The following is a 25147-nucleotide window of genomic DNA, read 5'->3' on the forward strand; positions in this document are numbered from 1 at the left end:
GCGGAAACACCCCTGCGCTGCCCAGACGAAACAAAAACCTTGAGCGGCCCCCGCCACCCCAACATTGGCCGCCCCTTCTGAGGTGCCGCCCCAAGCACGTGCTTGGTCGGCTGGTGCCTAGAGCCAGCCCGGTATGGCACGACTCACCATGGGCAGAGGGGGCAGTATCAGCTCTTAGTGCAGGAGTGGCCAACCTGTGGCTCCGGAGTCACATGTGACTCTTCCAAAGTTAACATGCGGCTCCTTGTATAGGCACCAACTCCGGGTCTGGAGCTACAGGCGCCAACTTTTCAATATGCCGGGTGCTGCTCACTGCTCTACCCCTGGCTCTGCCACAGGCCCTGCCCCCACTCCACTCCTTCCCGCCCCCTCCCCTAAGCCTGCAGTGTCCTCGCTCCTCCTCCTCCCCCTCTGAGCCTCCTGCACGCCACGAAACAGCTGATTGGGAGGTGTGGGGAGGAAGGGGGAGACACTGATCGGCAGAGGCTGCCGGTGGATGGGAGGCGCTGGGAGCGGGGCGGAGGAGCTGCTGATGTATTACTGTGGCTCTTTGGCAATGTACATTGGTAAATTCTGGCTCCTTCTCAGGCTCAGGTTGGCCGCCCCTGCCTTAGTGCATGCTACCATGACGATTCCCATTAATTTCACAGTAACGAGCAACAGGCTCAGTGATGAGTTTGCAAAATTGGTCCTGCCACGCGCCCCCATGGATGAAGCTGACCTGAGACATCAGCAAATCCCTCAGCCTGGCAACCCAGAAAGGGAGTGTCCAAAAACCAAACTCCTCAGTAAAGTGGCTTTGCTCAGGCTCTGGTGTGCCGAGCCAACAAGTGTTTACACTTCCTTTGATATACAGTAACCAAGCAGAAAGAAAGAAAAGCCCTGGTGTTGCAGCCTGGATTTCAATGAGAGGCCAAAGCAGACTGGAGCAAGGTCAGAAAACATTTCCATTGAGAAGAAATGAAATCCCAGAGAAAGCTCTCCTGGCGATGCAGCCAGGCTCCCAGCAGACACTAAGCCCTAGGAGACAGCCTGTCCCCGCTCACGCAGGTAGGAGAGTTCCCTGTGCATCTGGGAAGACAAGTCAGGTCCTGGACCAGTTATTTTCCCAGCTCACTATCTGTATTCCTCATTTCATTTAAGGGTGATTCTACCCTGGGATGAAAGATTCAGGCAAGATCCTCACTAGCCATATAAGTCCCAACTTTGGCTCCACCAAGGAGGAGGCAGTGGGTGGGGCATGTGGACAGGTGATCTCTGTTACAGTGGGCTCCATGTCAGCCCCTGTGGGATAGAGGGGAACATCTTTTTGTTTATCACCAACACCACACACAGTCCCTGCCCCAAGGTGCTCACGGTATAATATTCAATGGATCCGGCAACCCCATGGCTCCCACACTACTGGGACAGAAGCTGCATCCGTAGATCAAACCTACGAATTGACTGGGCTGCAGCCTGGGGTGGGGGGTGTATTTTGCTTCCCCCTAACTCTGCACACATCAAGCTTTTAAAACCAGGCTGATTAAGCTTCATGAGCATCCGCCATCTTCCCCTCAGCCCTGGGTTTCATCTACTTGTAACCTAGACAGAAAGTTCTTTCGGGCAGAGGCAGTTTTTTAAATACGTGTTTGTACAGCACCCAGCACATCCCTGGGGGAGGGGGAGTACATTACCGTAATACAGTAACGCCTCACTTAACGTTGTAGTTATGTTCCTGAAAAATGTGACTTTAAGTGAAACGATGTTAAGCGAATCCAATTCCCCATAAGAATTAATGTAAATGAGGGAGTTAGGTTCCAGGGAAATTTTTTTCACCTGACAAAAGACTATATTATATATATACAGACACACACAGAGTATATGTTTTAAACAAACAATTTAATACTGGTACACAGTGATGATGATTGTGAAGCTTGGTTGTGGTGGAGGAGTCAGAGGGTGGGATATTTCCCTTACTGCTAAATGATGAACTAGCAATTGGCTGAACCCTCAAGAGTTAACTCTCTCACTCTGCAAGGCAGCAGGAATGGAGGGATAGATGCGCATTTCCCTTAAGTACCGTGCCTTGTTAATTAGATCAGCTTGCTGAGACCACAGCTGAGTCCTGCTCTATGGAAGATGGGGTAAGCGGGGTGCAGGGGCAGAGGGATACCCTGACATTAGCCCCCCTCTTCCTTCCCTCCCCCGCCCCAGCAAGCAGGAGTCTCTGGGAGCAGCTCCAAGGCAGAGGGCAGGAGCAGCACATGGCAGTGGGGGGAGGGACACAGCTGAACTGCAGGCAGCTGCAGCACAGGGAACTTAGGGGAGAGGGGAGCTGATGGGGGGCTGCCGGTCCACCCTGGTTTCAAGCCCCCACCAGCTCGCTGCAACGGCTGCTCTTCCTGCAAGCAGTAGACAAAGCAGGCGGCTGCCAAAGGACGTTAGAAGGGAGCATTGCACAACTTTAAACGAGCATGTTCCCTAATTGATCAGCAACGTAACAACATTAACTCCTTTTAAGTGAGGAGTTACTGTACATCTAAATAATAAACAAGGGCGAGGATTTTCAAAGCAGCCCAGCTCCTATTGCAAGTCAGGGGGAGATGGGTCCCTAGCTCCCACCTGTTCCTTTGAAAGTCTCCCCAGTAGCAAGATGCTGGTGAAGTGAACTCCAGCCTGACACAAAGCAGAATCCCCTGCGTGGCAGAACCATTCACACTGTACAAGCCACAAGGACAAAGTATATCAATGCTATAAAGGGGGGGCACCAACCTCCTATGAATCCTATGGGGGAATTATAAAGGCAGTTCTCTGACGAGAAAGGATGGTCCAGCAGTTAGGACAGGATTCTAGTACTTGGGACATGAGCTTTCAAGTCCCCGCTCTGCCACTGACTTTGTGTGAGACCTTAGGCAAGTTACTTAGCCTGTGTCTCAGTGTCCTACCTGTAACTTGGGATATAGTGCTTTCCTAACACCCAGGGCCGTTGTGTGGAAACATACTTAATAGAGTGTAAGGGAGACATGAGGGTCAAGGGAGCTATAAAAGTAGCTGAAATAGAGTGCATCGACTCATCTAGGAAAGCCAGGATATTCTGAACTAAGGCAGTCACAGTCACCCCTGCTGGGATGAAATTGGCTCACATGCATTAACTCCCTCTGGGGTGTCCCCGGCAGTCGTTGCACAGAAAATCAATCAATGGCTGCATTATTTAAATACAGCAGAGCTAAGCTAGAATCCGGCTTACCTCCAGCTCTCCTTGCTTTTGTCCAGCTGAGGACGGTTCATGTTCCCACACAATATGCGTGTTGGCTTTTTGTTTGAAGGTCCAGCTGGGCCTGGAATCCAGCAGACCTCTTACATGCAGCTTGTCACACTTTCACTAGATTACACAGTTCAGCAGGGGGGATTTTAAGAACCTTATGGATCCTCACTGTGAAGTAGATATGATGGCAATAGCAACTGGAGTCTAGTAGGGCTAAGTGACTTTCCCAAGTTCCCACCCACATTCCTACCCCTCGCTGACCTCCAAGCTCCCTTCACAGCGGCTGCAGGCCCCCACCTTGGCTTTGCCTGCAACTAGAGCAATATGCTCCCTCTTGGGCCCCAGGGAGGAGCACAGGCCTCTGGCTATACTTAAGATACTTATCTGGCTCCCATCACTCTAGTAGTATCTGAGCACTTTAAACTCTAAGGGCTGTACTGTTATCTCCATTTACAGATGGGGAACTGAGGCACTGAGAGACTAAGTGAGTTGCCTAAGGCCACACAAAAAGTCTGTGGCAGAGAAGGGAATTGAACCCAGCTCTAAAGCCCTAGGCAAGTGCTCTTGGGGCTGATTCTCCAGGCTTCCCTAGGCTGCAGGAGATGCAGCCACACCCATTTCCATCACCCCTCCATTTCATTAGCCTGGTTGGGCAGGGGGAAGTTGTGTGATGCCGGAGAGCTCCCTGCAAAACCTCCTTTCTCCTCATTGAGAGCGAGTCTGGCTGAACGGTTCAACATGGTCACGCGCGCATTTCCTTTTCTGGGGCAAAATGTCAGCGTGAGAACGGCTGAATTTCTCAAACAAAAGAAGGTTGTTTTGCGAAACCAAACCAAACCAAACCAATCAGCACGTATCAAAAATGGACAAAAATAAAATGGAATCTAAAACCTGAGCTTGTCTCAATATTGTTTTCTGGTTTTTGAGCCTGCTCTAACCAGAAATAAGACACATTGAATCAAGGCGGAGACCTTCATTGGCTATTCTAGGTGTGACTCTTTTGAGTTTAGGGACAAATAACTTTTTTCCTCTTTTCTACAATGGAAATGGAACGACAGTGTATTTGCATCAGAGCTGCCGTTAGTTGTTGTTTGCTGTAAAGCTCTGCAGTGGCTTTGTTTTCCAAAGGTGAGACAGAGCAGCCCAAATTACATTTTTGGGGATATATTTTGTCCCTTGAGCACCCCTCAGTTAACACAACACAGCCAAAAATTCAGACAGGATTTGTTACTTTTCGTGGTTTTTAAAACACCAGTCAGTCAGAGATACTGTCCAAGGTAAAAGCGTAATAAAAGCTGAAGAATGGAGCCACTACAGTGCCTCCAGAATATATCTGCTGATGTAGTTAGTGAGATTAGAACTCACTACAACTGTCTCTTTCCATACCGAGTACATCCAAAATGCTATTGTATAGTCATAAAAAAATACAATCCCGAGTTAGTTACACTGGAAACTAGCTTCAGTGTGACATTAGCACCCAAGCGTTAGTTAAATACATGAAAATCCATCTTGTGAAACCTGCCCAACTAGGCATGTCCAAGCTGTTAAAACTCAATCAAAATAGGGAAGGCAGCTTTTACTGATTGCTCGCCTGGTCAGTAAATCACGGCTCTCCTCCTTGGCAGCAGGCCATGTTAGCGGCACAGCAGGACAATTCTGCCAGGTGTAGTCAATACGAGTGGGATAGTGCTCCAAGACCAATGTGACTTCACTTCTTTTGTTAAACGAGGAAGGAAATGAATTTGCCTGGGCTTGAAATAAATGACTCCAAACATTATTGTTCTGGCTAAGCTAAGAAACGCCCAATTCCATCCCCACCTGTTTTCTGTTCCTGCTTCAGCTGGGCTGGAGTCACTGCCTGGAACTGACAAACCATCCATTTTAACGGAATGCTCAGACATAGCAAGGACATTTTGGGGGGGCCATTTATTCACCCTGTTCTCTGTGTCTGTGCGCTGGATACTGGCACACTACAGACTGTGAGCCAAGCCAGCAGCTCGCTGAGCAGCCCTCTGAGCTGTAGTGCAGTGTGTCCCTTTAAGGGCACACGTAGGTCCAACCACCCCTGCTCCAAGGCTCAGCCCCTCAGTTTCCCCCGACGGATCACGTGACCAAGCGGGAAGTCAGCCCTGGTTTGAATTGGGGGCAGGCAAGCTCTGTGCTCGGTCTGGGAGACAGCAGGATTGAAGCAAGATCTGGAGTGAAGCCTTCCCTAGGGAGCGGGGAAAGAGGCCTGGAGATGGAGCAGTTGGGTGGAGGACTGCAAGAAGGCTGGAGAGAAAGCCTGAGCAGAGGCCAGCGTAGGAAGCGGCTCTGTGACAGGCAGGATTCTGCTCCTGATTTAGAGTATGTCTACACTGCAGCTGGGAGCGAGCCCCCCAGCTCGGGCAGGCAGACTCACGCCAGCTGGGCTTCAGCTAGTGCGCTAAAAATAGCAGTGTGGACACTGCGGCTTGGGCAGCAGCTCAGGCTCTACTGGATCTGAGCTCACATGGCCAGCCTGAGTCTCCACTGGAACCACAACGTCCACACTCTATTTCTAGCACCCTCGCTCAAGCCAAGCTAGTGCAAGTCTGTCTACCTGGGCTGGGAACTCACCCAGCTGCAGTGTAAACATACCCTGAGGGGCTTCAGCCTGGAGTAGAAAGAGGAGCGGGGCTCCTTCATGGTGCCACCTGGAAGTGGAGGTGAAAAAGTCCCCTGGGGGCAAAGGCCTTCTGAACCCTGCAGCAGGGATTGGTCGGCCGTCCCCACCCTAGAAGGGAAGATCACGGTGCCTGGTTGTGAACTCGTGTTTGCCCGGAAAGGGAAAGCCTCTGGCTTCGGGCAGAGGTCAAGATACAAAAACCACCCAGCCAGCAGCTGTTCCTCCAAGGTGGGGAGAAGCAAGCAGCTGGGGAAATAACCCTCTGGAAGGACGGCTGCTAATGGCCGAGTTTCAAGACGCTGTCACAAATACGTAAGAGGCCCCATGCTTTAGTTGCTTAGTAAGATCTTTAAATGCCCGATTTAACATCTGTACCTTCCCTTGGCTGCAGGCAGCAGAGCTAGGCCATCGTAGAGGAGACTACAGTTCCTACTGCTGCAGCCTCAGCCCTAGAGTCAGAGCCAGGCAGAGAGGGTCTCTGGCATTCGTCGTACCCACTGGCATTGCTAGCATGCTCTGTGGAAGACACTCGGCCCGTTTTCCATCAGCCCCCCCTCCTTTCCCAAGCAGTTAATGCATTAGAAAAATGTTGGCACTTTTGCTTTGATGCACTTTTAAGCTGTAAAAGTGACTGAAAATCATGTCTGGTGCTGGATATGCTCTCGTGCCCGAGCAGCGGAAGATTCTGTAGCCCAGTGTTAGTCCCCTGAGACAGTCCCTTGCCCATTCCAGTGAATGCCTGCCATCGCAGGATTTCACATCTAATGGAACACCCCTCCTGGCCCACCCACAGAACCCCAAACATACCCAAGTACTATCGTCACAACCTCCGTTAAGCAGCAGAATCGTTGCCCCACTACTTACAGCAGGTTCTGCTACTGCCAATTTACTATGCATCATGTCCCCAGATTGCAGAAGACCATGGCCATTTCAGATGGAGCAAGCGCACAGCTCCAGAGTTGGACTCTAGTGGGAGTGGTAAGAGACAGCACACAACTGGGGAGCTACTCTGCATGATACAGTACGTGGGTGCAGGAAGGAGGAATCTAGCAACGTACCCCCAGCAGGAGGAAAAGGTTAGAGCTCCAGACAGACAAGAACTGGAGCTGTATGCTCCTATGGAGACTTAAGAGTAAATTATTAACAAGATGTCAGAGGACTGGATTGGACACCAAACACACGGCCCTAGCTGGTTAATTTAGCCTCACTCCATTACAATTGCTCCATCAATCCCGTCAGTTTCGTCCTCTCCTTTGCCTCCCTCAACCTGCAGTCCTGGCTGGGGGGGTCAGTCTTGGGAGTGGACGTGTAGCACGGTTCCTCAGCTGGCCGTAGTCTCCTCTTCACAGCAGCAACCCAAGTCCCAAGGGACGCGGTTCCCCAGTGGTGGCACTGTGCTTGCTCCGTGAACTCCGAGGTCTCCTCGGATGAACTCAGTGCACTGCACTGACTGGTGCAGCAGAAGGACGGATGGCTCTGCAGAAAGCCAGGAGTGCCAACGCCCAGGATTGGACTGATATTAGCCATGGTAATGGGGAAGCCCTCTCCTTTACCTACAATGTTGTTTGGTACAGGCTTGAGCCTGCTGTCCTCCACCAGCTCCACAAGGCCATCAGCCACACAGCTGGCTGCTCCCCCACCTCCGTTCAGAGATGCAGTGGCCTCTGCATTGGCACTGAAGTACAGAGTTGGACTCTCGTGCATCTGAGCTGTCCCTTCTGGGTGCTCCACAACAGCTTCCAAGTCAGTGCTGCCGTTGGCACTGCTGTTTGGAGTCAGAGGAGCAGACATGCCTCCCGCTTTGTCTGCCTGAGCTTCACGTCTGCTCGTCGAGTCTGTGCAGTCAGGGGCCTTTGGTGTTGGCCTGTGCTCCTCTTGCAGGGTTGGCATTGTTCTAACAGAGCACATGTTGTGTTCGCTGCTTGCTAGAGTGACGTAAGTAGTCTCCTTCTTGCTCAGGCTTTCTCCAGTGCTGTTCTCTTCTGCCTGAAGTCTCTGTCCTACCACTCTGGCTTTAGGGGTTCCAGGGCATTTTCCCACCGAAGAAAAGCCAAGTTTGGTCTTCGGCCCAAGCATGGCACTGCAGTGTTTGCTTGCCACCCATCCTGAAGGGTAAAGCTCCCCAATTCCACCATCTCCAAAGGCTGCGTTGATCTTGGACATATCCCCAGTTTTCAAGGCTAGCTTTACCAACAGCCAATGATGATGGTTCACCCAGGTGTCTTTCACAGAAGTATGACCTTCAAGTTCTCCAAGTGAGGTCTCACTGTGTGCTCTAGAAGCAGGCCTGGTATGCACCACCTTCGAGACTTCTGCATTTGAAGAGACAATGTCCCCCTGACCTGAAATTCCAAAACTCTCCCCAGCTTCGTTTATGGACCGGAAAGTGGATCCTTCTGTCCCGTTATACTTTGCAGCTGTGATGCTGCAAGATTTCTTCAGGAAACTCTGCCAGATCTCTGTGGATTTGGGGTGTAGCAGACTGTAATAGATGACCAGAGCCGCAGAGCCTGAAAGAAAGCAAAAAGGAATAAGGTGACGTTTTTGCCAACACCTCACTGTGGCATATAGTGCGAAACAGTTAGGAATACTGATGTGATTAGGTATCCAAGCAGTAGTACCATTGCTGATATTCAGTGGTACTCAAAGTTTTTGAGGTAGGGTCTGTTTTACAATTTAAGCATTTTCAATTGCTTATATAAAGGACGCAACTGTGGCTGTGTCATGGGGAGGGAAAACGCACCAGTAGTTAGATGCAATCCTTGCTGCACGGAATCTATCCGAAGAATGCTTCTGGGAGCATCAATACCACCTGCTAGGACCATCGCTCGACAGGTTCAAGTGCAGAGATAAGCAGTCCCTAAGTATTGGGAGATGATATGTGGGGGCAACCATCCACCTAAGACAAGGATCCAACAGGAGACTTGAGCAGAGCTAAGCATCTCTGTACCATCGCTACCTAGTCAGAAGAGATGTCACTTCGTTTTAGACCCAAATTTAGCACTTGTTCAATGCAGACTTACTGCTTGCCAGTGGAAATTATTCCAGAGTACTGACTCATAGAATATCATGGTTGGAAGGGACCTCAGGAGGTCATCTAGTCCAACCCCCTGCTCAATGCAGGACCAATCCCCAGACAGATTTTTGCCCCAGATCCCTAAATGGCCCCCTCAAGGATTGAACTCACAACCCTGGGTTCAGCAGGCCAATGCTCAAACCACTGAGCTCTCCCTCCCCCTTAACATTTTCTTTAAATCAGACTAAACTGCTTCTATGACTCTCCCAGCATTCCAGCCTTCCTGTTGTGCTGCAGGGTGTTCCTCATTTTATTAGGGCCACCAACGTCCTTTGTCACTGGCAGATTGAGGTTAAGAGCTTGTGGTTAGCAGAGGATGTAGGAGGACAAGGCGTGGGTGGCCGAATAGCAGCTCAAAAATAAGAACATACGTCACTCCTGACGCCAGTCCAGAAAAGACTTCTGCATCAGGTTCAGGGCACAGCCATTAGGAGGCCAGGAACAGGGTTGTGTGAAGAACAGCCTCAAACTCTGCAGAGCTCAGTATGCAGAGAGACGGTGTTAGAGCAACACCTGGGTTGGAGGCCAGACGCCAGCAGTGAAGAACAGGAGCTGCTGGGATCCGGGGTTATATATTTCTGGAAATGGCATTCAGAAAACAAGCTGGTGGAAGGGACAGTGGATTAGCGGTGCCATCGCACAGTGAAACAGCAACACAGAACTGCTTCTGAAGAACAGCTCCTTGTCTGCCCAGGAATAGAGAGACCCAAAGGAGACGTCTAGGGCAACATTTTCAAAGGCTCCTAAGTGACTGAGGTGCTTTTGAAAACATTACCCCCAGACACTCTGAAAAATAAAGCCAAGGGCAGGAGAGAAGTTACTGGAATCAGTTAGACGGCGCGATTCCCTCTGAGCCTCATCTTGATCAAATGCAGGATCTGCTCAGTGCCAGATAGAATACTGCCCAAGTCCCGGCCGCTGGCATGAGTTGCAGTGCATGGAGTGATGACGGGGAGCAGGGAAGAAAAACAGCGATGGTGGTTTAGTGAGGAGTTAGGTGCTTGATGCTTCCCTCCCCCACAGTAAAGGAAACAACTTACCAAGGAGATCCTGACAAGGTTGGAGCCAGGCTCTCTCTACAATGGAAGGCTGCGCAACTTGGAGAGCGGGATGGGGGGGGAGGAGGCAACTGGCAAATCCCCAAGGGTCAGCAAGGAGAGCCGAGCACAACAAAGCGGATAGAAGGACAGCCATGGGGCTTCCCTACTCACAACCCTGCCCATGGCAGCTGGTCCCTCCTGAGGTAGGTGGGAGGGGAGCGAGCGCATTAACCGTTCACCACTATGGACTCGGGAGTCACAGCCTTGGAGAGAGAAATCCACTCACGGCTTCAGTGGCTGCTTCCCAGCTCTGTCCTGTGCCCCTCCTACCCCCGACTCGAGACCCAAGGTCACTGCATGCCTGGGACAGTCTCTTGGGGTGGAGAACATGTTGTGGAGAAGCCAGTTCCCCCACCCTGTCTATGCAGGTGGAGAGGAACACCAGGCAGTCGCTGAGCTGCAGTAAGTTACAATGGGGAGGATATTGTGGAGAACAGGCACAATGCGAGAGAATCAAGGCTAACGTTTTCCCGTGCAAGTCACTACATTGTTGCAAAGGGATAGTCATGCCCAACATCCTTCACATGCAGGGCCGCATTCAGTCCTCAAGCGCATGCACCTGACTGAATGGGAGCACGATCACCCACCAAGGGCCAAATCTGGTCCCTGAAAGAGGGGGATCTCCCCCCACCCACATTGCTGCATAGTCCTTCATCAACATACTCTCAGCCAGAAGAAAGGAACACACCTTAACAAAACCAATCTGTCTTGTATCCCTACTCATTTCACTGGCAAGAGTTTCTGAACAGTGATCCTCCATACTACAGCACCACCAACCCCAAATGCTCAAAAATCACAAGTCAGGCCTGCAAAATAACGAGACTTTTTTAAGCCAACCATAGCATTTGCTTCCTGGTTTCAGGGCCTTCAGAGTGCACTGAAGTCACTTTTTCAAGCATCCCTGTGCTACCATGAGGGCTAGGAAGTCACCCTTTTAAAAAGGGAAGGCCAAGATTGACTCCATGTTAGAAACCAGGACGCAGGTGGTCTGGCCTACTGTGAGAGCAAGGGGGTTAGATCTAGTGTGCAGGCATCCAGGCAGGGAATGGAAGCGAAGGGTCGGAGCTGGCATTTACTCCCACATACCGGAGCCAGAAGGCTGAGCCAAGTTGGGGTCAGGAACCAAAGCTAAGGATCAGAGTCAGGGTTGGATATCAAATGTCAGAGCCAAGGGTTGAGCCAGTCAAAAGTCGGGGGCAGGGTCAAAGCCAGGGTTGGTAGCCGATGGTCAGGAGCAATATGAAAAGGCAGGAATCGGGGAGAGGCAAGAATCAGGCATGGAACAGGATCAAGGCAGGAGCTGGAAGTGAGGAGAAGGTCAGGAGTGGAGCAGGAATCAGCACCAGGCTTAGATCAGGGTTACAGGAGACAGGCAAGAGCACGGTCCGATGTGGCCGCAGCAGAAAGTCTTCACAACAGGTTGGACGGCCCACTCGGTCACTTCCTGGCTTAAATAGCAGATGTGAGCCAATCAGGCGGCTGCAGGCCTTTAGTGCTCCAACAGAACTTCCCGTGGGGCCTGACTTTCCAAGTTCAGCGAGATGATGCTTTGCCTATCTCCCTTGGCTGGCCCAGAGGGAGTGTCAGTGATCCAGAGACCCCTGGGTTCTAGACCTGCACCCTCGGATCCTCCCAATATGACTCCAGAAACCAAAGCTTTTAGAAAAGATACCGACCCTCATGAGAAAATTGTGAGAGCTGGCAACACTATTCTAGGCAGGTTCTTAGTGCTCTCATCAGCATAGTATCCGAGCACCTTCTGATTCAGACCGTGAGAAAGCAATAGATCTTACCAATCACGAATCCAGCCATCACAGCCCCTGTCATAAAGAGGCTCTCCCGCTGCGCCCCCTGCAGGAGGTCTGTGGCCAACATCAAAAGGAAGATGTTCTCTGTCAGCATTATCTGCAGGGCAAAGGAAAGATAGCTGTCACTCAGAGCTGCATGTGCGCCAACTGGTTGTAGACACGGCTCCTACTGTGGAGGGAGTTAAATGACACACATGAATAAGTTCTAAGCTTTACCTATTTATTTTGCTCTCACTTGCTATCATACTCTGAGCTCCCGGTACTATTCTGGCCTTCTCCCCCACGTAGGTTTTGAATAGAAATGAAACACGGCTCTTTGCTTGTGAAAACAAATTGCAAGTTTTTATAGTACCTTTTCTGTGCCAAAGCATCTCCACACACCAGCAACATGGAACGGGTTCAGCACAGATCTGAGAGCAACGCCAGACACCACAGAACCAGCAACGCGCATGTGTTTCCCACGAACAATAATAGTAGCAGCCTTTATTGTATTTAGAAGGATCCTCCCAGGGCTGCCGCTCTGCACCTTTCATGAGCGCTAAATTCACTTAATCTTTATAACCTCTTCGATTCTAGGAAAGTGTATCCACTCCAATTAGCGTAGCAGGATTTTTCAAGTGGAACTGATGTTGCCAACATAAAAATGTAGCTATGCAGGCTAAACTAACGGTAGTCAAATATCATGCCCCAAGGGAGAGACTGATCATTATAAGGGTCAGAAAGTAAGTGCCACCCCAGGGAGCACTGCTGTTAGAAGCAGGAAATGGGGAAATGGCTCACCGGAAGCATAAGGTGAAGGTCACTGCTGGAAACCCGTTACTGTTTATTATGGCCAGACTCTATGGGCTCCATTGTAGGACACACAGAAGCGGCCACGGCCCTTACTGCACAGGTCTTACGGTTAGATTAGTTCTTAATTGTTTTTGTTGTTAGTGACTGTGACTCTAAGAGCCAAGAGGAGACCAAGCACTTACCGCATAAAACACAGCCACTCTGTACCTGGAGGGGCCAGCTTGGAAGTTAATGTAGCAGAAGATGTACACGGCCCCCACCAGGAAGTTGAACAGTCTCCAGTGACAGGAACTCGCTATGATGTCAGTTTGCTGAGACACCAGCCAGAAGGACATCACCAACCAGTGAGCACCTCGGCGGGGAAGGCAGAGAGTAAAAAGCAAATTAGGTGCTGTGGTGAGCTGAGGGGGGGAAGCTAGCAAATCTCACAAGCATCAGCAGTGAGGGACCACTGGCAAGAAACCCTGAAGGTGGATGGAGAAATCAGATCACTGCCAGGATCGACGTGCAAAGGAACTGACTCTCCTCCTTACACCGTGTCCTGCGGGGCAGCACAGGGAAAGCTTTGCCCGTGTTGTACCAATCCTGGATGGGAGAGGGATTGCGGCCCCAGAGCTGTCAAGCCAACACTGATCATGAGCTGTGTATTTACTGAAAAGAACAGAGGAACCCTGGATTCACTGACACCGCAGAGAAAAATCTGCAGCGCTGAGGCTCAGAGCCTAGGTCAATGGATTCGGGCTTGCGGGGCTAAAAAGAGCAGTGCCGACGTTAGGGCTTGGGCTGGAGCCTGGGCTCTGAAACCCAGCGAGGAGGAAAGGTCTCAGAGTCCGGGCTCCAGACCAAGTGGGATTACTCCACTATTTTTAGACCTAGGCCCCAAGTTTACTGACCCAGATTCTGAGACTGAGCGCTGTGGGTCTTTCTTTGCAGTGTAGACATGATTTAGTTGGTGTTGGTCCTGCTTTGAGCAGGGGGTTGGACTAGATGACCTGCTGAGGTCCCTTCCAACCCTGATCTTCTATGATTCTATGAACCCTCCTCGGTGAGAGAAACAGGAGACTTACGCCACCTAGTGTCTGTTCACAACAGGGGACACAGGAGACTATTAACTGCACAAGCATGCACAGGAAATCTCATCTTACCTGCTGCGACAAAAACCCAGACAGGATAGACTCTGGCAAAGAGCACCAGGGCCACGACCCTCGTTCCTAGCATTCCTGTCCTCCAGAACAACTGGCACAGGAAGGCCGCTGCTGGCATGTAGAGATGACCTGGTTTCATTAGGCATGTAAAGCGGCTGTAAGAGACTAAAGACCAGGAGAGGGAGAGCAGGGAAAGTCCAGCACTCACACCTACAAATGAAGGAGGAGGGACATTATTCAAAAGGCACCATGAGGGGTCAGAAATCCACGGCACCTGCATTCCACAGGACAGATGGTTTTCACTCCAGCTGAAGCACTTGACCAAATGTTCCTCTACTGACCTGTGTTTGTTCTCCACTAAACCCTCACCTCGATTTCTTTCCTTCCCCAGTTATCAGTTTTATTAGGATTAAAAGTATCTTTTGCAACAGCCATTAAAAGACCATCAATCCACTGACAATTGTTCTCATGCTAATACACACCAGTGCATCAAGCACACCTTCTTATTACTGGCAGGATACTGGGCTAGGTGGACCTTTGGTCCGACCCAGTATGGCCGTTCTTATGTATGTTCTACTTCATCAGTACTGTCACAACTTCAGTGTAACTGCACCTCTATCTCCTCACCCATGGTCCAGTCCAGGGACGCCCGGTCAGGTCTCCAGCCATCACCTGTCTCTGGGCAGGGACCCTGCCCACCCCTTTCTGAGCTGGGGGTTTTAAGGCTGCACAGCTCCCTGCCTTACACTGTGATACCCCAGCAAGCCAGTCTGCCCAACAGCCAGGCCCTGGGTGTTGCTTTCTCTCTGAGGGTGATGAACACTGTATTGCCCTCAGTTACCACGCAACTCCTTCTGAGCAAGTGTAACACTGACAGACCCCGGTCGTCGTCGGGCAGAATCAAACCTGGGGCCTTTGGAGCTTAGTGCATGAGCCTCTACCGCAAGAGCTAAAAGCCACTGGCTGTTAGCTAAGGCTGTAGAGCAGACCCATAATCTCTCTCTCTCTAAGTGGTCTCAGCGCCACTAGATGGGACAGAACACTACACCCAGGAAGTGTGTGGGTTACACAAGCACGTCTATTCTTAAGGTAAAAGCATTACAGAGAAAACATAATAAAAATAATACAGATTTAAAGCCACACGAAACATACCAGGAGTCACCCATCCATCTTATGGGGCTCTCATAGGCCAAAGTCTTTCCAACCCTTCTGCAAGGGTTAGTCAGAAAGAAGCCCCTTTCATTCTTTTATACCAAAAACCCTTTCTTTGTTCCCTAGTCTCTGAAAAACCCAGCCTGAGCCAGTCTAGGCAACTCCCCCCGTCCCCGAACTGTTTAGTCTCAGTGACTCGCCTTAACCCCTCCCCGCCTCCAACCCTAGTTTTAGTTCCTGGAGGCGCTGTGCGTACCCTTCCTCCATGGACTACAATACACTCACACAGAAACCATTCATAAATGTAATACAATGGCCCTCCAAAGATACTGCCTGCGATTGCAATCGCTCTCACAAGTATGTTCCATTGAACACCTATGGGGAAATCTTTGTGTGTAAGAGAGGGACTCCTAGCATTTGTGGGACTGATAGCCCTGGATAGCTGAGTCTTCTATTCCCGCACACACACACACAGTAGGAATACCACAGGCAGTGGCAGGGCAAGTTTATCCCATCCTCCCATACCCCTAGTCTGAAGGAACCAGCAGTTCCTCTAGTAGGGTGTTTCTAGTACTGAATTACAGTGCGACCATGGGCAACTCACAACGTTTCTGTGCCTCAGTTTCCCTATTTGCAAATCAGAGCTGACACTTGACCTTTATAAAGTGCTTGGAGAGCTACACATGGAGAGTATTAAGCACCATGGTTATTAATTCTTCATGCTCATTCAGTCTGTGGCTTCTCTCATAAGACTGTCCCTTAGCATCAGCCACAGTGACTTCTCTCCAATGGGCTGAGAACACTAATTTTATCTTTTCAGTGGACGATCCTCGTGATTCGAACCTGCCGGGGAAGTGGAATGCTCCTTCTATACAAGGAGAGAGGCTCTCTGTGCCATTGCAGGATAATTCTGAATTTTGCAGGGCGATGAACTGGATAGTCCATCTCAAACGGCAAGGATTCTATGCCTACCCCAAGATCAGTCCTCAAGCCATCACGCACCCCAGTAAACCTAGTGATTAACTCCTCCAGAGGTGAGACAAACACGGGCCTCCCGACAGTCCTCCATCCTGGCCACACATGAAACCCAAGTTCAATTCCCCGTTTCTCTGCTGCGGCATGAACTGGCCGCTGAGCTGCTGAAGAGCAGTCATACTGCAGGCAGATTAAGGAGCGAAGAGGGCACGCTCTGGCTGTTCTCTGTCAAAAGGAACGCATCCACTGCGTGGGGGTCACAAGAAAACGGTTGGGAAAAGATGGGGAACCGTTGAGAGAGAGGAGAGACACCAGCCTTTGCTGCTAAGAAGCGCAAGAGGCTAATTTTTTAAAAGCACCGTTCTGAATATGTTTTTCTCCAGTTAGTCTGCAATATGGTCCTTCATCCTGAAAGTCCACTCCTGCTACCTGTGCCCATCTACCCTGGGAACATTAGAAGACACATACATTAGAGGACACATCTCACACATACATCACCTTCCTTCTACATTTAAAGACTCCCCACTTACCTGGGACAAGGCCAGTCGGTTCCACCGCTACGAAAACGTAGCTCTGGAGCAACAGGTGGGGCAAGGTCTGCAGCAGGGCTTCCAAGAGACGCAGAACTGACAGGTCCCCCAGCTGCATGAGGAGATCTCCAGCAATGGAGCTTCCTCCAGCCTTCGCAGCTGTCCACAGAGCGTCCCAATGCCTGAAGGAGTACAAACCACAATCAGGGCTCTTCGAGGCCGAGGACCTGTGCCTGATTCTGATCCTACTTCCATCAACTTGACAGCGTTACTCTACTGCTTTCAGCAGTTAATTCTGATGTACACAGGTGTGATCTAGAGCAGTGGTTCTCAACCAGGGGTCCAGGGCCCACTGGGGGGCTGCGAGCAGGTTTCAGGGGGTCCGCCAAGCAGGGCTGGCATTAGACCTGCTGGGGCCCAGGCAGAAAGCCAAAGCTCCACCACCTGGGGCTGAAGCCGGGGGCTCCAAGTCCCACCACCTAGGGCTGAAATCAAAGCCTGCGCAACTTAGCTTCGCAGGACCCCCTGTGGCATGGGGCACCAGGCAATTGCCCTGCTTGTTACCTCCTAACGCTGGCCCTGGCTTCTGTATGCAGAAAAACAGCTGTTGTGGTACAGCTGGGCCGTGGAGTTTTTATAGCATGTTGGGAGGGCCTCAGAAAGAAAAAGGTTGAAAACCCCTGATCTAGAGGAGAATCAGGCCCTTTGGACCCTGTGCAGTCATTTCCCCTTGTGTAAAGTGATAACATCCTGATCCAGGGGCATTTTACACCCAGCGTCAATGACTACAAATGGCTTGAAGTAGTGGAAAATCAGGACTCTTGGCTTCATGCTTCCCTGTAAAGCACTTAGCACGTTGCTGGTGCTAGACCCGGGATCGGCAACCTTTGGCACGCAGCCCGTCATGGGAAATCCGCTGGCGGGCTGGGATGGTTTGTTTACCTGCAGCGTCCGCAGGTTCGTCCGATCGCAGCTCCCGCTGGCCGCAATTCGCCATTCCAGGCCAATGGGGGCTGCGGGAAGCGGCGGCCAGCACATCCCTCGGCCCACACCGCTTACTGCAGCCCCCATTGGCCGGGAACAGCGAACCGTGGCCAGTGGGAGCTGCGATCGGCCAAACCTGCGGACACTCCAGGTAAACAGACCATCCCAGCCCGCCAGCGGATTTCCCTTACGGGCCGCATGCCAAAGGCTGCCCATCCCTTTGCTAGACAAATAATTCTGAGCAGGAATTGTAGATGATAAAGTTATTAAATACACACACACACTAATTATACACACACCCTTGAGAGTTCCCTTCCAGTCGCTCTGAGTGCATTACAGTGCATTACAGGTGCTCCTCCACCTCCAGAGCCACTATTTGATCCGGTTCAATACATGAACTTTAGCTAATCTGTTAACATTGACACAATTTTAATCAATGACTTGTTACTGATACCCACCAATGCAATTTATGTCACAACTTGTAATCTTTTAGAGGTGTTTACTTAAGGTAAATACTGGGGTTTTGCAATAAACCCTATGCACACAGTAAATACAGCCATCTGGCAGACCAGCCCTTAGCCAGAGGCTATTTAGTTTTATACTTCAGGCCTGTATAGACATTCCTAACAGAGACACTGGATTTAATGAACTAGGGAGGTAAAATGTTAACTGGTTAACTGGTAAGCAGTAGTCTTACTGGGTAACCGGCTTTAACCGTTAACCCCGTGCCGGTGGCCGCAGCGACCCCATGTTGCCCATCTGGCCAGAGCAGCCATGCCTGCCGGATCGGCCCCAGCCGCTTAATCAGTTAACCATTTAAATGAAATATTTTTAATCGTTTAAACGGTTAAATTTTTCAACAGTATTTACATCCCTAGAATGAACATGAGTGTTGAGAAACCAATAACCCCTTCAGTGCCATCATGAAAGGACAGTGCAAAAATTGACAAGTCCAACGTTTAGCCTTCTTCCTCCAACACCCATCTGTTTCAAAGGTTTATACAATGGGTGTCTCCCCGCCATGCAACTAGAGTCCTAATCCCTCAGCACAAGGACCAGTCAGCTCTACAACTGTGTTGCACCAAGGCCATGTCTACACACAGAAATTTTACTAGTTCAACTAAAGGTCAGCTGTTAAATCAATGCAATTACAATGGTGGAGCGCTGTGCGTGCACCAAGTTGTTTTCATGTGGCTCTATTTGAATGGTTAACAGAGTCCCCAAATTATGGCATCTCAAAGGCTTTTGCATGGTTTGTGACCATGGTTAGGTTTCACCTACATTACAAAACGGAATACTTTTGTAACCAGTTCCCTAGACTAAGTAGTTGTAATATAGATGTGGTTTGGTCATTTAGTTCATTCTTCTCGCAGTGTGCAGCACCATCCCCTGCAATTTATTCTCCAATACTTTGTCCAATCTAGCTGTAAAAGAGCTCCAACAGGTGGTGCTTTTACCACCTTATTTCACACCCTCCTAGATCTCATTTGTCAGGTAGTGCTCTAGCTCAACCACAAGTTATTGGGCTAGACCAGGGGCTCTCAAACTGCGGGTTGGACCCCTCAGGGGGTCGCGAGGTTATTACATGGGGGGTCGCGAGCTGTCAACCTCCACCCCAAATCCCACTTTGCCTCCAGAATTTATAATGAATTAAATATATAAAAAAGTGTTTTTAATTTATAAGGGGGGGGGTCGCACTCAGAGGCTTGCTATGTGAAAGGGGTCACCAGTAAAAAAGTTTGAGAGCCTCTGGGCTAGACGCAGGAATCGCTGGGTGAGATTCCACGGCTGCATTATGCAGGAGGTCAGACTAGATGATAAGTCCATCCTGGCCTGAAAAGAAATCTGTGACAGTTTCTCCCCAATCATCTGCTAACATTATTAAATGTAACTGCATACGCTCAAGGGCAGAGATAAGAAGTTCCCTTATGGAGACAGCTTCCAGTTTCAAACTTCTGAGAGTGACTAATTGCTTTAAGAAAAGCGCAATGTGTCCTTTGAGATATCCGTTTACAATAGCACTATTATACACTTTATAGAAGCTTCACAAACCGACAGAGGAAACATTATTGAATAAAAAAAACCCCCCCACACATTATTGGCATTAATCACAAGTTACATATAAAGGGCAAACAAATTTTGTGAGCATTAATCGAGCATCTTCCACTCCCCTTCCCCACGTCCCAATTTAATCTGGACAAGATCTGAAGGATTTTTAGGGTCTTCAATTAAAATAAGAACAAAAACAAAGCAAAAAAACCTAGACAAATAAGCCTTCCTTTCAACAACAGGAATAATGGACAGTCCCTAGGACTTTTTTCCACTACTTGGGAAGAGAGAAGCATTCTCAACTAGTATCATCATATTGGACCACTCAAGTTGAATAACAGCATTAAGGGTGTGATGTCTTTACATGTCACCAACCTGCCAGAACATGTCAGCTTTCCCAACATCTTATTCTCAGGTCCCATCTTCCTCCATACAGTAGAACCCCTATTTGATTATTCCCTATTTTATGGGGGATTGACTTCATCAAACTGAACATCTCAAGATTCCAGGAGGTGTGGTGCATAGGTTAATTCTTTAATCGCTCAATGATAGTTTATATAACGAATGGTAACAACTGGATACAGTGTGCTTGATTTTTCTTTGAGGGAGAGAACTGCACCTCATCTTTGCCACCAAATATCTTAGTCTTTTCAAACCTGGGAAATGTGGTCTAGATGAAATTATTATAAGAAGGGTGCACAACTGGTTGAAAGATTGTACTCAAAGAGTAGTTATCCACGGTTTGCTGTCAAACCAGGACGGCATATCTAGTAAGGTTCTGCAGGTGTCAGTCCTGGGTCCAGTACTATTCAATATTTTCATTAATGACTTGGATAATGGAATGGAGAATGTGCTTATAAAATATGCAGATGACACCAAGCTGGGAGGGGCTGCAAATACTGTGGAGGACAGGATTAGAATTTAAAAAGAACTTGGTCTGAATTCAACAAGATGAAATTCAACAAAGACAAGTGCAAAGTACTTCACTGAGGAAGGAAAAATCAAAAGCGCAACTATAAAATGGGTAGAGCCCTGTAGGGATACAAAATTTATATCTGCAGATGCAAATATCCACTGATATAAAGTGGCAAAAAAGGAGTGCATCAACGGAAGGGTTATATGCAAGACACAGGAGGAATACTTAAGTGGATCACAAATTGAGTGAGAGTCAACATGATGAGGTAATTGTCCCTCTCTGCTCAGCACTGGTAAGACAGCTGGAATACTGTGTCCACTTCTGGGAATCACACTTAAGGAAAGATGTGGACAAATTGGAGAGAGTCCAGGGGAGAGCAACAAAAAGCTCAAAGGATTAGAAAACTTGACCTCTGAGGAAAAGTTAAGGTAACTGGACACGTTTAGTCTTTTGGAGAAAAGACTGACGGGGGGAACCTGATAATCTTCAAATATGTAAAGGGCTGTTATAAAGAGGATGGTGATCAACTGTTTTCTAGGTCCACTTAGATAGGACAAAAAGTAATGGGCTCTATTCTCAGTAAGGGAAATTTAAGTTAGCTAGGAGTGGTTTGAGCATTGGCCTTCTAAACCTAGAGTTGTGAGCTCAATCCTTGAAGGGGCCGCTTAGGGATGTAGGGCAAAATCAGTACTTGGTCCTGCTAGTGAAAGCAGGGGGCTGGACTCAATGACCTTTCAAGGTCCCATCCAGTTCTAGGAGATGGGATATCTCCATTAATTTTATTTATATTAGGAAAACTTTCTATTAGTTAGTTAGTAGATAAGATCTGGAATAGACTTCCAAGGGAGGTTGTGGAATCCGTGCCACTAGAAGTTTCTTAAGAAGAAGTTGGATAAACACCTGTCAGAGACAATCTAGGTCTACTTGGTCCTGCCTCAGTGCAGGGGTATGACTTGATAGCTTCCTGAGGTCTCTTTCAGCCTGACAGTTCTATAATTCTATGTTGGTTGAAGGATCAGAGTCACACACAGTGGTAGAAAGATGGTTCAGACAACCAGTCATTTGTGAGACCAATGCCCATAAAATCAGGGTTCTACTGTAATTAGAAACCAGGCTAGCAACTTTCTAGAAGACAGTGTCTACACACAGTTCTGTGGTTTGAAGTCTCAGTGTACCATAGGAAAATCCTGGTCCTACATTGCAGAAAGAGACACCTAGCACAGGGGTCGGCAACGTTCGGCACGCGGCTCGCCAGGGTAAGCACCCTGGCGGGCCGGGACAGTTTTATTTACCCGCTGACGCGGCAGGTTCAGCTGATCGCGGCCCCCACTGGCCGCGGTTCGCCGTCCCGGGCCAATGGGGGCAGCGAGCAGCGGCGCGGGCGAGCGATGTGCTGGCTGCGGCTTCTTGCCACCCCCATTGGCCCGGGACGGCGAACCGCGGCCGAACCGCAGCCAGTGGGGGCCGCGATCGGCCGAACCTGCCGCGTCAGCGGGTAAATAAAACTGGCCCGGCCCTCCAGGGTGCTTACCCTGGCGAGCCGCGTGCCGAACGTTGCCGACCCCTGACCTAGCACAACTCCAATGGTTCTCCTTGCAACATAACACACACAGGCACGCACACACTTTCCATGCAAAGTACATATATTTGTCCTCAGAAGTTTAGACCTCAAGCCTCCTAGTGCTTCAAAAGTTATGAGTTGTTTTCTCACCGCTTCCAAATCCCCAGCTGCAGCACGTGCACAATCACCAGACAGCAGCAGCCTCTGTGCCCATCTGCCCGGAACCAAGAGAAGCTGAGGAGCTGAACTATATAGTCAGGTAGAAGCAAGGCAATGGTCAACCAGCACCAGAGATACCGGCCAGAGAGAAGATAATGGACGATGGTGCAGACCCCTGAAAAAGGGAAAAGAAACAATATGATAGATGGTGACAGACAGGGTACTTCTCCCACCTGGGCTCTAACAGTGTACCAGCCTTTGTGGCCCAAATCACATTTGCCCACAAGCATCATCACTTTCTCCCATGTCACTTCTTATGCCTGGGGCAAAGCTCCCCATAAAGATCCACAGAGGCACTACATTCAACTCCTTCAAACTCACCTCTCCCACAATAGCTACACAATGCTCAGCAATGGCTATTTATTTCCTGTGCTGTGACCTCTGTTTGTTACACTTAGCATAAGATCTCACTGTTACCTTGTGCTCCCTTAGTCTGTATCTTTTGCATCCATTTAGTGCAGGGATCGGCAACCTTTGGCACGCGGCCCATCAGGGAAATCCGCTGGCGGGCCGGGCGGTTTGTTTACCTGCAGTGTCCGCAGGTTTGGCCGATCGCAGCTCCCACTGGCTGCGGTTCGCAGTTCCAGGCCAATGGGGGCTGCAGGAAGCGGCGTGGGCCGAGAGATGTGCTGGCCGCCGCTTCCCACAGATCCCATTGGACGGGGACGGTGAATCGCAGCCAGTGGGAGCTGCGATTAGCCAAGCCTGCGGACGCTGCAGGTAAACAAACCGTCCCACCCTGCCAGCGGATTTCCCTGACAGGCCGCGTGCCAAAGGTTGCCAATCCCTGGTCTACAGTCTTATATTTAGATTGCGAATTCTCTGGGTGACCGTCTTTTTCATTATCTTGCTTGCACAGCACAGGGGCCCTGATCCATAGATGTGGCCTCTAGATGCTACCACCATACAAATTAATAATAAAAATAAGTTCTCTGCTCTTAAAGCAAAAGAGGTTCGGATTAGGTTTTCAGTTTGGGCTCAACTCTATATAGAGAGAGGTTTTTTTCTTCCTTAACACTTTTGAAATCTTATTTCTAAGTGTTGGTTAATGTGTAACATAACTATGCATGTTAGCAAAGGATAATTTGTAAAAAAGATGAAGTTATGTGTGCATCCAGCCTATTTAACACTGTGGGCCGCATCCAATACTACCTCTGTGGCCCTGAGGATGTCACATAGGCCGCAGCTGCGTACTGACCGGGCTGCAAGTTGAGAACCACTGATCCAGCGCCTGGCACAATGGGGTTCTGCTCCATGACTGGGCCTCCTAGGCACTATGGCATTACAAATCACAGATACTCTCTCCTCAATTTAACCAAAGCCTTTTAAACACGTAGGGGCTTGTTTTCTGGAGGGTGTGTGTAAAGCAATGAGTAAAATGATAAATAACCCAGAGCGCTCATAGTAGACTGCACAGTGTTTCACCCAGGGGGGTCAGCCTTATTATCCCCGAATTAAGGGAGCAGGAGAGGGGGAGTGACCTGTCTCAGGTTTAGCAGACCGGTGGTAGAGGCAGGAACCCAATCCAGGTCTCCTGAGTCCCAGTCTAGCGCTTTATTCACATAGGCCACACTGTCCCCTCAAAGAAGTAGCAATCCTTTCTGTCTGCCCTTTCGTTGTTGTCACCTGCTGTCAGGGATGGATCTAGAATAGCCCAGTGGGACTCCCAGGAACGGCTCAGGCCAATCCAGATCCGAACTTCCCAAACTCTGGGCTTGCTCAGGTCCAGGATTCTGGCATAGGACAGTCACTGAGAATAAGGGAGAGCTGGGCCTGGGACCCTCCCTAGCCAGCAGCTCTGAGCCAGGGGCATCAGCCTGCCCAGGGTGAAGCTTCTCCCACGCACCTGCCTGCTCCGGTAGGGACCCGGTAGGGTTGCAGATTCAGGTTGGATGCATTCCTGGAGGTTTACTGATTTCATCCCATGCCATAACCTTTCATTAAAGAATCATCTTTAATTCCGGGAGATACAAGGACCATCCTGGGGGGCTGGCAACCCTAGCAGCAGAAGCCTCCCCCGCCCCCGCCCCGGGGGAGCATGCAGAGGAAAGGGGAAGGCAGCAGGATTCGCGGAAGAGCCCAGCACGCAAAGGGTTAAAGATTTTAAAACCGACGCGCGCGCTCAACCAGCGGCGCTCCCCTCCTTGGTGCGCTGCAAGGAAACGGCCGGAGCCGGGCCCGATCCTGCACCGGTGCCAGGGGCTCAGCCCTGCACGCTCTCCCCCCGGCCCCTCCGTGCAAACCAGCCGGCCATGTGCATGCTCCACGTGCAGTCGTAGGGCGGCGGGGGGGGGACAGCACAGTTGCTCCGCAGGTCACAGCGGCTGCTCGCAGGACTGGGGCTGGGGGAGGTGGGGTGCAGCTTGGTCGGGTGCCCGGTGAGTGTGTGTAGTTCCGCTGGCGAGTTGCATGCAGAAGGGGTGCAGCGGCGCAGTTACCGGGGTGCCCACTGCGGGGCGGCGGAAGCAGCTCGGGTGGGGGCGCAGCTCCGGGGTGTAGCTCCATTGATTAGTTGCAGGCAGACGGGTGCAGCGCGCGAGGGACATGCAAGTGTGTTGGGGATGCGCCGCCCCCCCCGGTTAGTTGCAGGGACGGGGGTGCAGGCAGCGCGGTTACACGGGGGCATTGCATTGGCGGCCGGGGGAGAGGGGGTATGCGTGCAGCCCCGCTAGTTAGCTGCAGGTCCCGCCGGGCCGGGAGACTCACGCGCGCTCTGCTCCGCCGCCAGCAGCAGGAGCGAGAGTCCCGCGAAGGCTGCGCGCATCCTCCTCCTTCGCCCGGGGCGGCCCGAGCCCGGCGGCGCCCAGCTCCGGTGCAAGGACTCCGGAGCAGCCCGGCTCCCCTTCAAGGGCCAGCCGGCGCCCGCCCAGGGCTTTGCCTCCCGCCTATGCAATGCCAGGGAGTTCTTGGGGGTCGGTTAGGCGGGGGGCAGCAGCTGCATTTGCAGGG

The 25147-nt window shown here is 50.5% G+C and overlaps 1 protein-coding gene across 1 annotated transcript; it reads right to left on the reverse strand.

Moving 5' to 3' along the window:
• Positions 1-3092: 3092 nt before the first annotated feature.
• XKR5 (XK related 5) lies at positions 3093-25147 on the reverse strand. Its single transcript, XM_054021532.1, has 7 exons — positions 24905-25147; positions 22130-22313; positions 16470-16651; positions 13813-14022; positions 12850-13019; positions 11861-11972; positions 3093-8401 (listed from the first exon to the last, which is right to left on the reverse strand). Exons 1-7 carry the CDS (start codon positions 24960-24962, stop codon positions 7104-7106), a joined length of 2214 nt encoding a protein of 737 aa, XP_053877507.1. The 5' UTR covers positions 24963-25147; the 3' UTR covers positions 3093-7103.

This window comes from Malaclemys terrapin, chromosome 3 (assembly GCF_027887155.1).
Source record: "Malaclemys terrapin pileata isolate rMalTer1 chromosome 3, rMalTer1.hap1, whole genome shotgun sequence".
In the NCBI taxonomy this organism is placed as follows: domain Eukaryota; kingdom Metazoa; phylum Chordata; order Testudines; family Emydidae; genus Malaclemys; species Malaclemys terrapin.

Bases quoted from the DNA above. Each gene is read 5' to 3' on its own strand.
- XKR5 (XM_054021532.1), bottom strand. From the start codon at position 24,962: ATGCGCGCAGCCTTCGCGGGACTCTCGCTCCTGCTGCTGGCGGCGGAG. The intron at 16,652-22,129 runs GTGAGAAAACAA...GTACTCCTTCAG, and splicing joins CAGCTGGGGATTTGGAAGCG to GCATTGGGACGCTCTGTGGA. The intron at 8,402-11,860 runs GTAAGATCTATT...GCTTTCTTTCAG, and splicing joins GATGGCTGGATTCGTGATTG to GCTCTGCGGCTCTGGTCATC.